The 14,170-nt window shown below is 38.1% G+C and overlaps 1 protein-coding gene across 1 annotated transcript in view; it reads right to left on the reverse strand.

Annotated features, from left to right (window-relative positions):
• Positions 1-1,167: 1,167 nt before the first annotated feature.
• The window catches only part of LOC115434524 (heterogeneous nuclear ribonucleoprotein L-like), a 110,703-nt gene continuing 97,700 nt past the window's right edge, over positions 1,168-14,170 (reverse strand). Inside the window, 5 exon segments of the mRNA XM_030156517.1 lie at positions 1,168-2,217; positions 3,874-3,972; positions 4,275-4,332; positions 5,063-5,264; positions 10,941-11,062. Of these exon segments, the coding sequence (XP_030012377.1) occupies positions 2,162-2,217; positions 3,874-3,972; positions 4,275-4,332; positions 5,063-5,264; positions 10,941-11,062 (537 nt within the window). The 3' untranslated portion in view covers positions 1,168-2,161.

Consider the following 14,170-nt stretch of genomic DNA (forward strand, 5'->3'; position numbering starts at 1 on the left):
GTTTTCTCTGTTTTGACATACTAACCTTTGAATTTACTGAGCTTTTATGAACATCTACACAATCAGTGAATTGATTATATAGGAAATTACCTGATTTTTCACTGAAAAAATGCAAAATGCAGGGAATAATATCTTAACAAATGGTGATAAGGTTATTCGTAGTGACAAATTAATTTGGACATCACCACAAAAAATAGTTCTGAGTCTTTATGAGCTTAAACAACTGCCACCAAACTCAGACCCTGAACATTCAAAACCCATATCCTTTGAGGGGGTTCTGCCTTGCCTTTTAAAACACAAATTACACTAGTGGTTTCCAAGTAGTGTGTGTGTGTGTGTGTGTGTGTGTGTGTGTATATATACAGTATATATATATATATATATATATATATATATATATATATATATATATATACATATACAGTGTGTATATATATGTATATATGTACTGTATATGTGTGTATATATACACACACACACACACACATATATATATATATATACACACACACACACACACACACATATATATATATATATATATATATATATATATATATATATATATATACACACACACACTATACATATATATATATATATATATATATGTAAGGGTAGAGACTGCGATCTGGTAGGATCGGCGATTCTACCAGTAGAAACTCTGATCAGAGTCTCTACTGGTAGAAACTCCGATCCTGCCAGTAGAAGGGTTAGGGTTAGGGTTAGGATTGGAGTTTCTACCAGTAGAGACTCTGATCGGAGTTTCTACTGGTAGAATTGCCGATCCTACCAGATCGCAGTCTCTACCCTGACATATATACACACACACACATATACATATATATATATATATATATATATATATATATATATATATATATATACACACACACACACACACACACAGGGTGTCCCATAAGCCTCCATACATAGGAAAGATAAACGTTTCTTGACATAAACCATTTTTATTTATGTAATATGCTCTATATGACTGCCATTTTGTCTGGAACACATTTCAATGCGTGTCCTCCACTGCTGAAGAACTATAAAGAAGAAATATAAAGAAATACATGTTAGAACCATATGTATTATGTCTCCTGTGTATGGAGACTTATGGGACACCCTGTTCATATATATAGGGTGTATATACACACACACACACACACACACACACACACACACACACATATATATATGTATATTTAAACCCTTTGTTAAATGTTTTGTAACTGCTGCATTTGCATCATTTGATGACAAGTTTGAGATAATGAATGGGCCTAAAGGAAAGGCAGAAGCATTCATACTTTTTATAACTCCTGTTTTGGGAATTGTACAGTATATGTTCAACCCAAATATGATGGTTTTGTGGCCATTAGTTTCTAGATCTCATACAATGGAAAAAAAATGTTGGTTTATCAAAAATCCTTGCCTCATGCTGGTGCTAAGGAAAGGTCAGGGTCATTGATTCACTCTGGGTACCGTATCCACGACAACCATCTTGACACCTCAGCAATCATCACTCATCAGTTCTTCAGGGATCTTCCTCTGTTGGAGTGACTCTTCCATCCACAGGCCTTCCCCAAGCTTATGTCTAAAGGTTACTGTAGCTTTGCTGAGCTCTAACACAGACATTGTAATAAAAGCATGTTCAGTTTTACTAAATAGACTGAATAGAAATTGAAAGTAACATACTGTTTGTGTCCCTTTGAAACATTAATAACTTCTTTGAGTTGGCGTACGTATGAACTGGAACAGCTGTTTAAGGTGCTGATGTTGGGTCTGTATAGGGAAACTGCTGAAGGTCAGCACTCAAATACAATGTTACCATGCAGTGATGAATTCTGGGATAGACACATGAGTAGTCCCACATGACGATATAAACATATTACTGGAGTATGTCAGGTATTCAGGAGCCCCTGCGCTGTAACTGAAAAGACCAATGATGACTTTGTGTTGACAGCTTATTGTCTCCTTTAACTCTTTCCTTTTTCTCTCCGTTTGGGTCCAGCTCTCAGCTTCACTGCTTTCTTTCCTTCTCTTATAACATATGTTCTTCCGTCTTCCTCTTGTCCATCTGTCTGTCATGGTTTTCCCTCTTCAGGTCAGAGAAGAGGTTCGCCATCATGAGGCTCGGCTTCCTGTTGCTCATCTCTCGTCTTTACAGATGAGATGAGGTGGAGAAACACAGCTTCAGTGTGTATGGATTGGAGCCATCTGAAAACACAGTCAGAGTTTTCACTTTGGACTGGTTTGTGTTTGAGTATTATTCATAATTATTCACATTCACATCTGAATGTAGATAGAAGTATGATATGAACTTAACCCTTGTGCCCTCCTCAAATGTACTACCATCTGGACACCTTTGTGGCAAAAATATAAACTTTTTTCATAAATCTCTTAAACAACTTCAGCCCTTCACAAAACTACCGATCATTCAATATTTTCAGGATTTTAACCCTTTAAAATGCAATCTGAATCATGAATTATTTATTATTATAAATAAATAAATAAATAAATAAATAAAAAAACACACCAAAATTTTAATATTTTCCGTATAATAAAAAGCAACAAAATTGATTCAATTGCATTACTATTTTTTGTGTAGTGTTAGATACTCCCTTTGGACACTTTCGTGGCCAAAAATGCCCCACTGACTTCCATTAAAACAGATTTTTTAATCTCAGCCATTAGAGTATATTAATAGAATTCATTATTCCAATAATTAAACTGGCATTTAAAGGGTTAAAATCCCAATAATAACTGAATATTTGGTAGTTTTGAGCAGGGTTGAAGTTATTTAAGAGATTTATGGGAAAAATGCCAAAAAAAAAAATAAAAAAAATTTTGATGTGTAATAATTTTATAGCAGTTTTTTGTGCATGTAGTGCAGAGGGTGCAGAGAAAAAAGGCATGTAATAGTAAAGGACACTGGATTTTATCTAAAAGAAAAGACACAACACAGCCAAATTGACCACCAAAAAAAAAAAAAAATTTTTGAGAAAAATGGACAAAAATTCCCCCTAGGAGGACCTAAGGCAGTAGTTCCCAACCTTTTTTGGCTCATGACCCCGTTTTAACATCACACATTTCATGTGACCCCAGACCTTCAAAAAGGAGAGGTTTTTTTTTTGTTGCTAAAATTGATTTGTTTTTGATCATGTAACAGTTTGCCATACTATGTTGCAAATAAAGGTTACTTTTAGATGACATTTAGTCTATATAATATATATTATTATTGACAGAGGCAGAAAAGCCAGGTGTAGATTACTGCACAAAGTGAGAATTGGATTTTCCTTGGTCAGGATATGTACAGTCAGTCCAGCTTGGATTTACAAGGCTGACAATTAATACTGAACAAACAATAACTGAAACTATGAATTATGAAAGAGCTGCAGTATCTGAAACCGACCACAATGGATTTTTGGAAAATAAACAGTACCACAGTGCTTCAGTTTCAGCTTCAGAGTTTGTCATGTCTTTTATGGATTAAGACTGTCTTTGTCAACTCAACATAGATTTTTATTAGCAAGTTTTTTTTTTGTTTTTTTTTTTAATCAATTACTAGAAATTCCAGACACCCCATTTGAATTCTAGGTGACCCCACGTGGGGTCCTGACCCCAAGGCTGAAAAACACTGACCTAAGGGTTAACTGCTGTCATCTAAAGTCAGCTGTGTTGTAGTTGGGGAACATTGTGTAAACAAATGTCAATGTTTGACAAATGTCAACTATTGACTTTCAGTCAATTGTAGAGTTTGTTTTAGATAAATAAAATGATGCATATATTTATGTCCTGTCGCTTTAACGGCTTTTCACAGAGCAAAATGGAAGTGACTGTGGATGACTATGGATGTGGATCGATCAGACTTACTGGGAATCCTGATTTGATAGTGGTTGAGAACAGTTAGAACTTCCACAGCTTCAGTCTTACTGTCGAACTCTAACAGGCCAGAGATAGTCTTGGAAGAGGCTTAAATAAAATAAGATAAAGATCAGATAAATCTTTATTGTCATTGCACCAACATACTAAGTACATAGCACAATGAAAATGGAGCACTGCCTCACACAGTGCAAAAGAGAAGGCACACAATAAAAACACGTGATAATAAAAACAGAACCAAATATACACAGAATAGAATCTACAATATGTGCATAAATATGCATTTGTGCAAACTAAGTAAATACAATGTGTAAGAGTAAATGAGGCACAGAACCATTTAGAATGTGAGAGTCAGTACTGCATGTAGTGTCATGACGTGATGCTCTACTTACGTTTGGCATCAAACATCTTGAATTTGACGAATCCAGGCACATCATGCTCAGTACACAGCTGCAATGACACACACAGCAGCTAATGAGTCATACATATTAGATCAGTGTTTCTCAACCTTTTTTGAACACAGGCCCACTAATGGCAGCATGAGCGGAAGGGGGGGGGGTTATGTTATTGTAAAAGTAACATGACGAACCTGGAGGATGTGGTGGATTATATAGCTCTGTAGATAAAGCCCTCCTCACCTCATCATTTCCCATTGACTGGGGGTGGGGAAGATGCATCTATTATATATTGGAGCTTACATGGGGTCTTTATGTGGGGGTACCGGCCCCGTTGAGAAACACTGTTATAGTCCAACCGCTCGCATTTCCACATGGGGGGAATGTACTGCATCTCGTTTGTACCAATAGCCAGTGAGTCCATGATTTTTTGTGAATTTTTTTCCGCCTCCCATCCTTCCTGTGCTCGTAACCCCTCCCCCCTCAGAAAGTGTCTGCATGTGTGGACGTTCAGAGGCTCCATAGTGAATTTCGAAACACTGTCATCTTCTACAATGTTGACGTAATTTAAATTTAGATATAGTATAGATATAGTATCTAAATGTAAGTCTATGTCTCAGTGGTGGTAACATACCCACTTTGTCCCACGCTAACATACTCTTCCTACATTAGTTTGTTGGGACCTGGTCGGTCTAGCCTTGTGGAACACTGTGGACTTGATGCCTTCATCACACTCAAATGATTGACACAAAAACTTAGTCAGTGATGACGCAGAGCCAGCGTACCCTCAGTAAATGGTCCTGTGAGATGCACGGAGGAACATTGTAGTAGTGCAGTACTGCAGATGGAGGCTGGATTATGTTTTTGGACGCCTGTCCTGCACTGCTGAAGCGATTGTTCCTGGTCATGGCGAAGTCCTTATAGCTACTGCTGCCGTCCTCTAACTCAAACACCTGACTTGGGATGACTGCATGCTGCTTAGATACACTGCACACAGAAGAAACAACAGAAGAAAAACACAGCAAAACAGCTTTATACACAGCCACATGGAGTAAAACATTTAGACTTCACAGTTACCAGTAAAGGTCCCATTGTCCTGGATGGGTATCATTAAAACCCCTTAATGTCAACTGTCACTAATTGACATCAAACCATTTCTATTACAGAATCAGCTGAGATAGCGTATGTATTTCCTCATGGGGCATATTCAATACATACCTAGTCAGGACACTGAAAATAATTTTGTGGCATCAATAAAACCATCTTCATCTCCTGCACTAGGAAAATCTGTTTTATTACTTTTTCATTATTATTGGCCCTTATGCCTGTTGTCGCAAATCATACCAGAACATATTTTATGTCCTACAGTCAAATGTCCAATTACTTTAGCACTGGCTTGAAAGCAAAGACATGAGTAATTTATTTTTTAAGATACTTGTACATAATTTTAGACGTTAAGATTTTATCAATACTACTACTCTACTACTTATGCACCTTATATATCATACTGTTTACCATATATCTTACTGCTATCTCTGACTGCTCATACTGTTTATCTGACAATTTTGCACATTAACATCTCACTTATCTCAGACAGGCAGTTTTGCACATGCTGTAAGCCATTTATCTCTGACAATTTGCACAATTACCAGATGTTGCATATTATGTAAATATATATTTTTTGCTTAGTAATAGTTTATATTTTTATATTTTTATGCTCTTCTCTTGTGGCATTCAGTGTGTTTGTAAGAATCTCCTGGTTTGTACGAAATCTTGAGTTCGTAGACATTCATGGAGGGAGCATTAGTTTCTTATGGCCATCCTATGAAGTTGGTACAGCTGCTGTCAAATCGCAAGAGCAACTTGAGGGCTCCATGAGAGAATGACGTGATTTTGTATCGTACAAAGACCGTAAAGTTGTCTTGTTCTTCGTAAGGGTGCCTTGGGACCTTCCAAAATCATACCTACGGCCACTTCATGAATTATTTTGTTGTAAGGTGGCCATACAGCACCCCTACTGTATGTGCAACTCACGGCACTCTCAAGTCGATGGTAGGAGGATCTCATACTTTTCGTACTAAATGTTCTGTGTTGTGATCTTTGCATTCAAGATGGCAATAATGCCCACAAGACTGAAACTTCTATAGCTACAGCTGCAAGATGAAGAAGAGGAAGATTAAGCGGTTGTGGCTGCTGTTTTGGTCCGGCAGCAGTGGAAGAAGAGGGACATTCAAAAACGCTTAACATAAAAAAAGCTTAATGTAGCTTAATACCCAAGAACAGTGATCAGTCATCACCAAAGTTCATGTGGACATCTCTAGTCATGCCCACTTTCACCACTGCAAAAATCACAACAACCCCAATTTTATGGATGCTGTCCACATTAAGCCTTTTCCTCTCCATTGGTGCACATTATAGAGAAAAAGCTTAATGTAGCTTAATGTCCGAAAACAGTGGTCGATCATCAACAAATTATGCATGGACATCTCTGGCCATGTCCACTTTCACTTCACCTCTCCAAAAATCTATAGGAAAACCCCAGAATTATGGATGCTGTCCACATTAAGCCATTTCCTCTCCATAGCCCCCCCCCCCAAAAAAAACTTAGAGTATTGTCTTTTTTCATTCATTCATTCATTCAGGGGCGGAGAATTGGGTAGGGATGATAGGGACACGTCCCTACCAGTATCCAGCCTGTCACATCCCTGTCTGCTCTGTTGTCTCTCTCTCTTTCTTTCTCTCTCTCACACTCACCACCTAATCAGTTAACTCCGCTCACCTGTGAGTGCAACGGCAGCTCATCAGGCTGGGCGTATATATTCACCCCTCTGCTCTCTGCCAGACTGTTCTCTACCTTGTGTGTGACGATCCAGCGTTTATTCCTGCCTGATTCTTGATCCTGATCATCTCTGACCTGAGGAAGCAGTGCATATATCTGCAACCATTAGTGGAAGTTGTCAACATGTTTGCCATTTGTTCTGCCTGGGTCACGTCAGCTACACAGATTTTAATATCAGTGGTGTCATTTACATTTGCATTTGTGTTTGTTTGCCTGTGTGCCTGTGTGTTTGTATGTATGTGTGTGTGCATGCGTGCATGCGTGTGTACTTGTTAATTAGGATTTGAAGGATGTCAAAGAAAAGAAAACTGGACATAAGACACTTCTTTAAAGTATAAGTTAGTTTAAGGGTATAGAACTGTAAAGGCTCAACAATACAGATACTGAATAAAAAGCCAATATTTACTGCCAAAGACATACACTTTTTAAAAGTTAGTTTTACTTATTTTCATGTATTTGTGTGGAGGAAAGCAACTATTTAAAAAACACAAAGAAAATTTGTGGGGAAAATACAATAAAACCTCAGATTCTAGATGCTCATGTGATTTTATATATCCATATTTTGGGGAAATAAATTATATGTAATAATTGAAAGCAAAAGCCTTTCATGCTCAGGCAATAACTCTACCATCAAACTATATGATCATTGTATCCCTAATCTGTTCATATGCCATGAATCAACATATTTTTGTCAGGTGACAGACAGTAGAGAGGTTGGAGGAGATGGAGGAGGAGAGGCCAGATAAGGTAGAGGAGGAGAGGATGGAGGAGGTAGAGAAGGAGAGGCAGGACGAGGTAGAGGAGGAGAGGCCAGATAAGGTAGAGGAGGAGAGGATGGAGGAGGTAGAGAAGGAGAGGCAGGACGAGGTAGAGGAGGAGAGGCCAGATAAGGTAGAGGAGGAGAGGATGGAGGAGGTAGAGGAGGAGAGGCAGGAGAAAGTAGAAAAGGAGAACCTGAAGGAGAGGCTGGAAATTCACAGATGAGGTTAATGTTAGTCATGAGATTCAGGATTGTGACAAATGTTAGTGTAATGATGGTCTGAATAACAATGCTTCACCCATGTGGCTTTAAAATCAGAGCTTTATATCATGTCTGATGTTCAAAGAGGCCTCATCCTGTGAGCACTTTTGTGCCCCCACCAATGTCAAAATCAAATCTACTCCCTTGCATTCATTCATTCATTCATTCATTCATTCATTCATCTTCTGAACCGCTTTATCCTCAAGAGGGTCATGGGGGTGCTAGAGCCTATCCCAGCATTAGCAATGTCCATGCATAATTTGGTGATGATTGATCACTGTTTTCAGCTACATTAAGCTTTTTTACATGAAGCATTTTAGAATGTCCTGAAGAAGATCAGAGAAGACATTGGTGGGTGCAGTCAAGGATACAGAGGCAGCACCTCTACGAACAGTACAACACTCTATGAGCCTAAGACCTGACTCATTACCACCCTCCTGTTATTTTTCAGTATGTAACAGAATAAAATAATAAGGAAGAAGTTAGAGGAACATTGATATGTGAAGTTATGTGATGTCAAGTCAAATTATTAAAATTTGGCCAGCATGTGTTTTATGTGTTGATCATGCGCTGTCCGTGGTGCTGAAACACACACTCCTGTAGAGAATATGCAGGGAAACACTGACCTGCACTGTTAAACATAATAAAAATTAGGAGTCATAATAAGACATCAAATGAAGAAATTTGAAGTCAATCAATCAATCTAATATTATTTCTGTAGCACCAAATCATAACAAAAGTTATCTCATGACACTTTACATATAGAGCTAGTCAAAACCAGACCCTCCATTGTATCGCACATCATGTAGTGATAAGTAAACCTGTAAACCAACTGGTGTCCATTAAGCTAAGCAGAAGGTATAAGAATAAAACAAGAATAGAGGGAACTGAACGCTAAAATCACTAACCGTCCATCACTGAGTGCCTAACCCTAACTGTCCTAACTGTTTGTTACGCACATCCTCTCCATCACCCTGATCCTCGTCACCCTGTGGACTCTACATTATCTCCCTCAAGGTTTTGTGTTGTTTCTTTATGGTGTATTTTCTGTTTATAAAACACTTTCCCTTCAGCACCATGCGTTTGACTCCAGTCATTCACTCCGTTGTGAAAATTTGTATACGATGCCCTCTAAGAATGCCACGAATGCTGCAAGAATGACGTACTACTGCCTATTACAAACACCTTACCTCCACCTTAAGAATGCCATGCAAATCTCTGTCTGCACATCTGTTCATGTGAACACTGTAAGGGTCCCTTAATAACAACGTAATGTGTTCTTGTGGTTACTTGTGGCCACCATAGGAACATGGGGTTCTGGATTGGCCTCCTGATCACGAACCTTGTTGTGGTGTTCTTAGGTTGTTCCTAAGGTATATGTTAGGGCGCCCTACGAAGGGCATTTCGTAATGCGTTTGTAGGAAATCTTGCACAAGATCTGGCTACAAACTTAGGAATGGTCTATGAACTCTCCCATTCTCAAAAGTCTGCCTTGAGAAGGTCATACGAAATGTTCCATAAATTGTTCGCAACAGTGTTCGTAGCCGTTTGTGACAGCATTGTAACTGAGGCATCAGTGGACTACAGGTCACTTTAACTCAAACTCATATTCATATTTGCGCTCCAAATCATCTGCAAATGCAGAACAGATTAACTAAAAGCTAAACATTCAACTGTTTATTTCTCCACCTGTACTCCACAGACTTTCACTAGATTTTTTGACGGATCTGCAAGAGAAGTTCTATGGTACTGTAATAGATGGGAGACCTGTTTTTTTATTTTTCTGTGTAGCATTAGTGATAACATCTTAGTTCATTGATACACCAGTCCGTAGCCCTTAGGAGTCTGAGTATAATCTACTTTTGGTTTAGCCTTTATATTTCTCATTAAAAGATTTAAACAAAAAACTGTTTATCTTGCCCTGTCTGGTATAATTTTATTCAGCACAACCTAACCTGTGTGACTCTACAGTTCCTTTTTTTCATTTGACATGCTGTATTAACACACTGAACCCAAAATCACACAAAAACATGAAACAAACTTTTTTTTAAAACAAATTTAGCAAATAAAGTTCTATACAACTATTTACATGAAAATGCAGGCAATGCCTCAGGTGTTTTTAGGAAAACTATATACAACTATTTACAAAACAACCTGGGGGATAAATAGGTTCAATGAACCATTTTCACAACTCAGAAAACTATGTCTAACTATTTACAGAAACCATCAGGGGTCACAAGATGCCACACATCTGATTGGTTCATATAGTTCACTTTTCCACCAAATGCAGTGACTTTTTTTTTTTCATTCAACCTCTTCCCTTAGAAGTCCATTTTTTTATTGTGTATCATAGGTCTAGTTTTACATGGCCTTTCAACACAATTGACTTCACAGTATTACATTGACATCTGCACTTTCACACTAGTTGAAATGAAAACTCAGCGAGGCTCTGTCTGCTGATACATCATCTTAAATCAGTTTGTGAGTTGGACGTGAGGCCACGTCCAGGGATTTCGAAGGGGTAGTTATTTAGCCCCAGGGCCCATTCAGTACCGAAGTTCAGCACCCATTCCTATTTCTGAGTAAAATGTTGAAGTGTTTATTTTTTACACATTTTTTTATTTCACATCCATTTTCCTGTTTCACCACTGCCATTAATTTGTGTTACTTCCACCCTCATATATTAATATAATATGTTTTGTATATTTTGCTGATAATTTGATCAATTGGAAATCCAGTGTCAACACAGATCACCAGTGTATCTAGGCAGGATGCAAAAATATTGAAATGATGGGCTTCTTACCAGACATTGAGTCTCTTTCCGAACACCTTGATGCTGTTCAGATGTGTGATGGCTCTGTCCACTGCATACTCATCTCCCATCTCAACCAGAGCTGTGCCAGGAACACTCTTCATAAACTTTACCTACAGTCACAAGAGATGCCATTTACCCTTTCATACCCTTTCCACGTTAAAGACCTTTAACATGATGTGTTTACTTTGGGGCACCCATTTATTTCTGTGAAAAGAAACAGAAATCAAGTGGGAGAAAGGCTCTACTGACTCAGTAGTGTTGATTGAGTGACATATAGTATCGTACAGACAGAGAAGATGCCTTAAAGACTCAGTCTGTAATAGTACTGAAACTAGTGACTATTTCAATAGTTGATTAGTCATCTAGTCAGATTATGAACTGCAAAAAAACCCCCTCTTATTTATATATGTAAGGGTAGAGACTGCGATCTGGTAGGATCGGCGATTCTACCAGTAGAGACTCCGATCGTAGTCTCTACCAGTAGAAACTCCGATCAGAGTCTCTACTGGTAGAAACTCCGATCCTGCCAGTAGAAGGGTTAGGGTTAGGGTTAGGGTTCGGATCGGAGTTTCTACCAGTAGAGACTCTGATCGGAGTTTCTACTGGTAGAGACTACGATCGGAGTCTCTACTGGTAGAATCGCCGATCCTACCAGATCGCAGTCTCTACCCTGACATATATATTGCAGCAATAAAAGGCATTTTCTTTCCTTTGACTAGAACATTTGGTGCACGACAACTAAATACTCAAAAGTTGTAATCAGCAATAAAATAAACATTTTTCCTTAAACAAAAGTGCATGTTGTCACTAACGACCTGTTGACAAATAAATTTGTTGTTGACTAATTTTGCTGTTGACCATTTGTCAACTAGTCGACTAATCATTGCAGCCCTAGTGTGCAATATTTAGTGGTGAAGTTGTAGATTCCTTTTAAATGTCCATAAATCTTACTCACTGGATCTTTAAAATGCAAAAACAACGATAAAGAAAAATATACATAAAACAAGGCAGTGTTGGAGGAAGAGAAATGAGCACTTCACATGATCATTATTGTTACAGTATATATAATATAGTTATTTATAACAGTTCCTGGTGAATTAAGTGTATTGAGAGGTATACATGTGTAGCTGTATGACCCACTTTGATCTCCTTTTCAGTTCATTAAACTCATTTTCAGTTCTTTGTCCAATTGCTAGATTTTGGTTGATGTTGAAAGACACAGTTCAGTGTTTTTACCCCTTGGCCAACTTCTGAACCAGAGGTTTTTTACCTTGTTTGGAGGTACTGAACCCCACCAGTTTCATTTGCGCATTCACCGAACCCTTCTTTATTAAAAAATAAAATATGATTTTTTTCAAATTCAAGACACAGGTATATGTTTTACTGGTGCACAGAATGAACCGTGCATTAACATCACTGTGTTCAAAGAACCAAACCAATACAGTGCATGAACTCACAACAAATTACATACCTTTTCACAAAGACATGACCTTTTTTAACACTACCACACTGAAATGGTTCTAATTTTTAACCTTATGTATTCCAATAATGAACTTATTGTATTTATGCTATTTATCATTTTTAACATTTTAACACACACCCATCACCTAATTTCCATTAGGCTACAATAATAATGAATATTTACTGCAAGTGAGTGTGACTTCTGCTGTTGCCTTTGAGAGACCAGTTCAGAAATGCGTGGCTTCACCTTGGCAACTGCCACTCTCTTTCTCCATCCGCGACGGTGCGTCGGTCGTCACATGATTGTAACTGACCAGTGCGGTGACCGAAAATGTAAACAAACGCTACACATGGCTGCCTCCGTGGTTAACAGGAAGTAGCAAAAGTCATAACAACGATGTGGAAAATAATTTATCGTCAGACGAGTGGAAGAGATTATAAACACTTCCGGATGTGTTGTAGTGCTATAAGCAACAACAATACACTGCATATATTGGATGTCAATCAGCAAAGAGTCTCCGAAGCTGTTTGTTTACATACACGGACCTAACCCGACACACACACCCGACTAATGAGTCGAGTGTGTGTCTTGACCTCCACCGAACCCCTGAGACTGACTCACCGAACCCCTAGGGTTCGATCGAACCCAGGTTAAGAACCACTGTTCTGAACGAAGGCGTATTGTAATTGTTTTGTCGTCTGTCTGTCTGTCCGTCCGTCCATTTAATGACATAATTGCATTATCTGAAGAATGCATTGAGATGTCTGCACCAAATTTATACTGTGGATGCATCTTGGCATGGAGCAGAAGCCAATTGAAAATGGGTGAGTTTGACCTACTTTTTCAAGGTCCAATGGCCTTGTACCTTGTACAGTTAATATTTGAGTACTTTCAAACATAAATATGTATGTAATACATTTTACACAAAGACAATCTAATCTAAATTATAGGGCAGTACCTTTCAACAGAATCTTACACTATATTTGGCCGAGGGGTATTAAAAGTGTGCAGCACATTATGTTTATGTTTAATACTATACTATCATCGGTGAGACAGTCTGTGGTTTAAGGTCTTCTTATCTCAAAATTTTATACATGCATCTGTGTAGCTATACATGTATGGAAGTACCCTGGGTGTACCTTTACACCCCCCCCCCCCCAAGTCCAATCACTTGAGGTAATTAATGAATTAATCACTCCTACCTAGATCTTCTTTAAAAAAAATCAGCATTTGGGCCATTCCACCGAATGGGTGCCATTTCCGTCCCCAGGACATTATATGTATAAATGTGCATGAAAATCAACTCTAAAATACATTTTACTATTAAGCAAAGTGTCCTGCATGTTGATCTAATTGCAAATTTCAAATATTTATTTGAAAACATTACTAAAAACTACCTAGAACACTGAAAAATAGCATTTGTTGCCTGTTCCCATTCTCTAATGCTACACTTTACCATGAAATATAATGATTAAAATACTTCAGAAATGTTATTTTTTTTGCATTGTTGTGTGACGCCATATTCCAGCTATGCTTTAAATAAATTTTTTTCATGAGAAATCCATAATATTTTTGCTTTTACCCCTACCCCACTCATCACCAAGTGCTGATCAATTAGGGATTGTAATACTAAGTCCTATTAGCTCAACAAAAAATCTGGAGAAATCCTGTGGCTGCTGTGAAAGTGCAGCTGACAACTAGGGAAAGACCATGTGACAGCGGGGAAAGACAGCTGACAGGAGGGAAAGACCCCAAC

Source organism: Sphaeramia orbicularis, chromosome 15 (assembly GCF_902148855.1).
Source record: "Sphaeramia orbicularis chromosome 15, fSphaOr1.1, whole genome shotgun sequence".
Lineage (NCBI taxonomy): Eukaryota > Metazoa > Chordata > Actinopteri > Kurtiformes > Apogonidae > Sphaeramia > Sphaeramia orbicularis.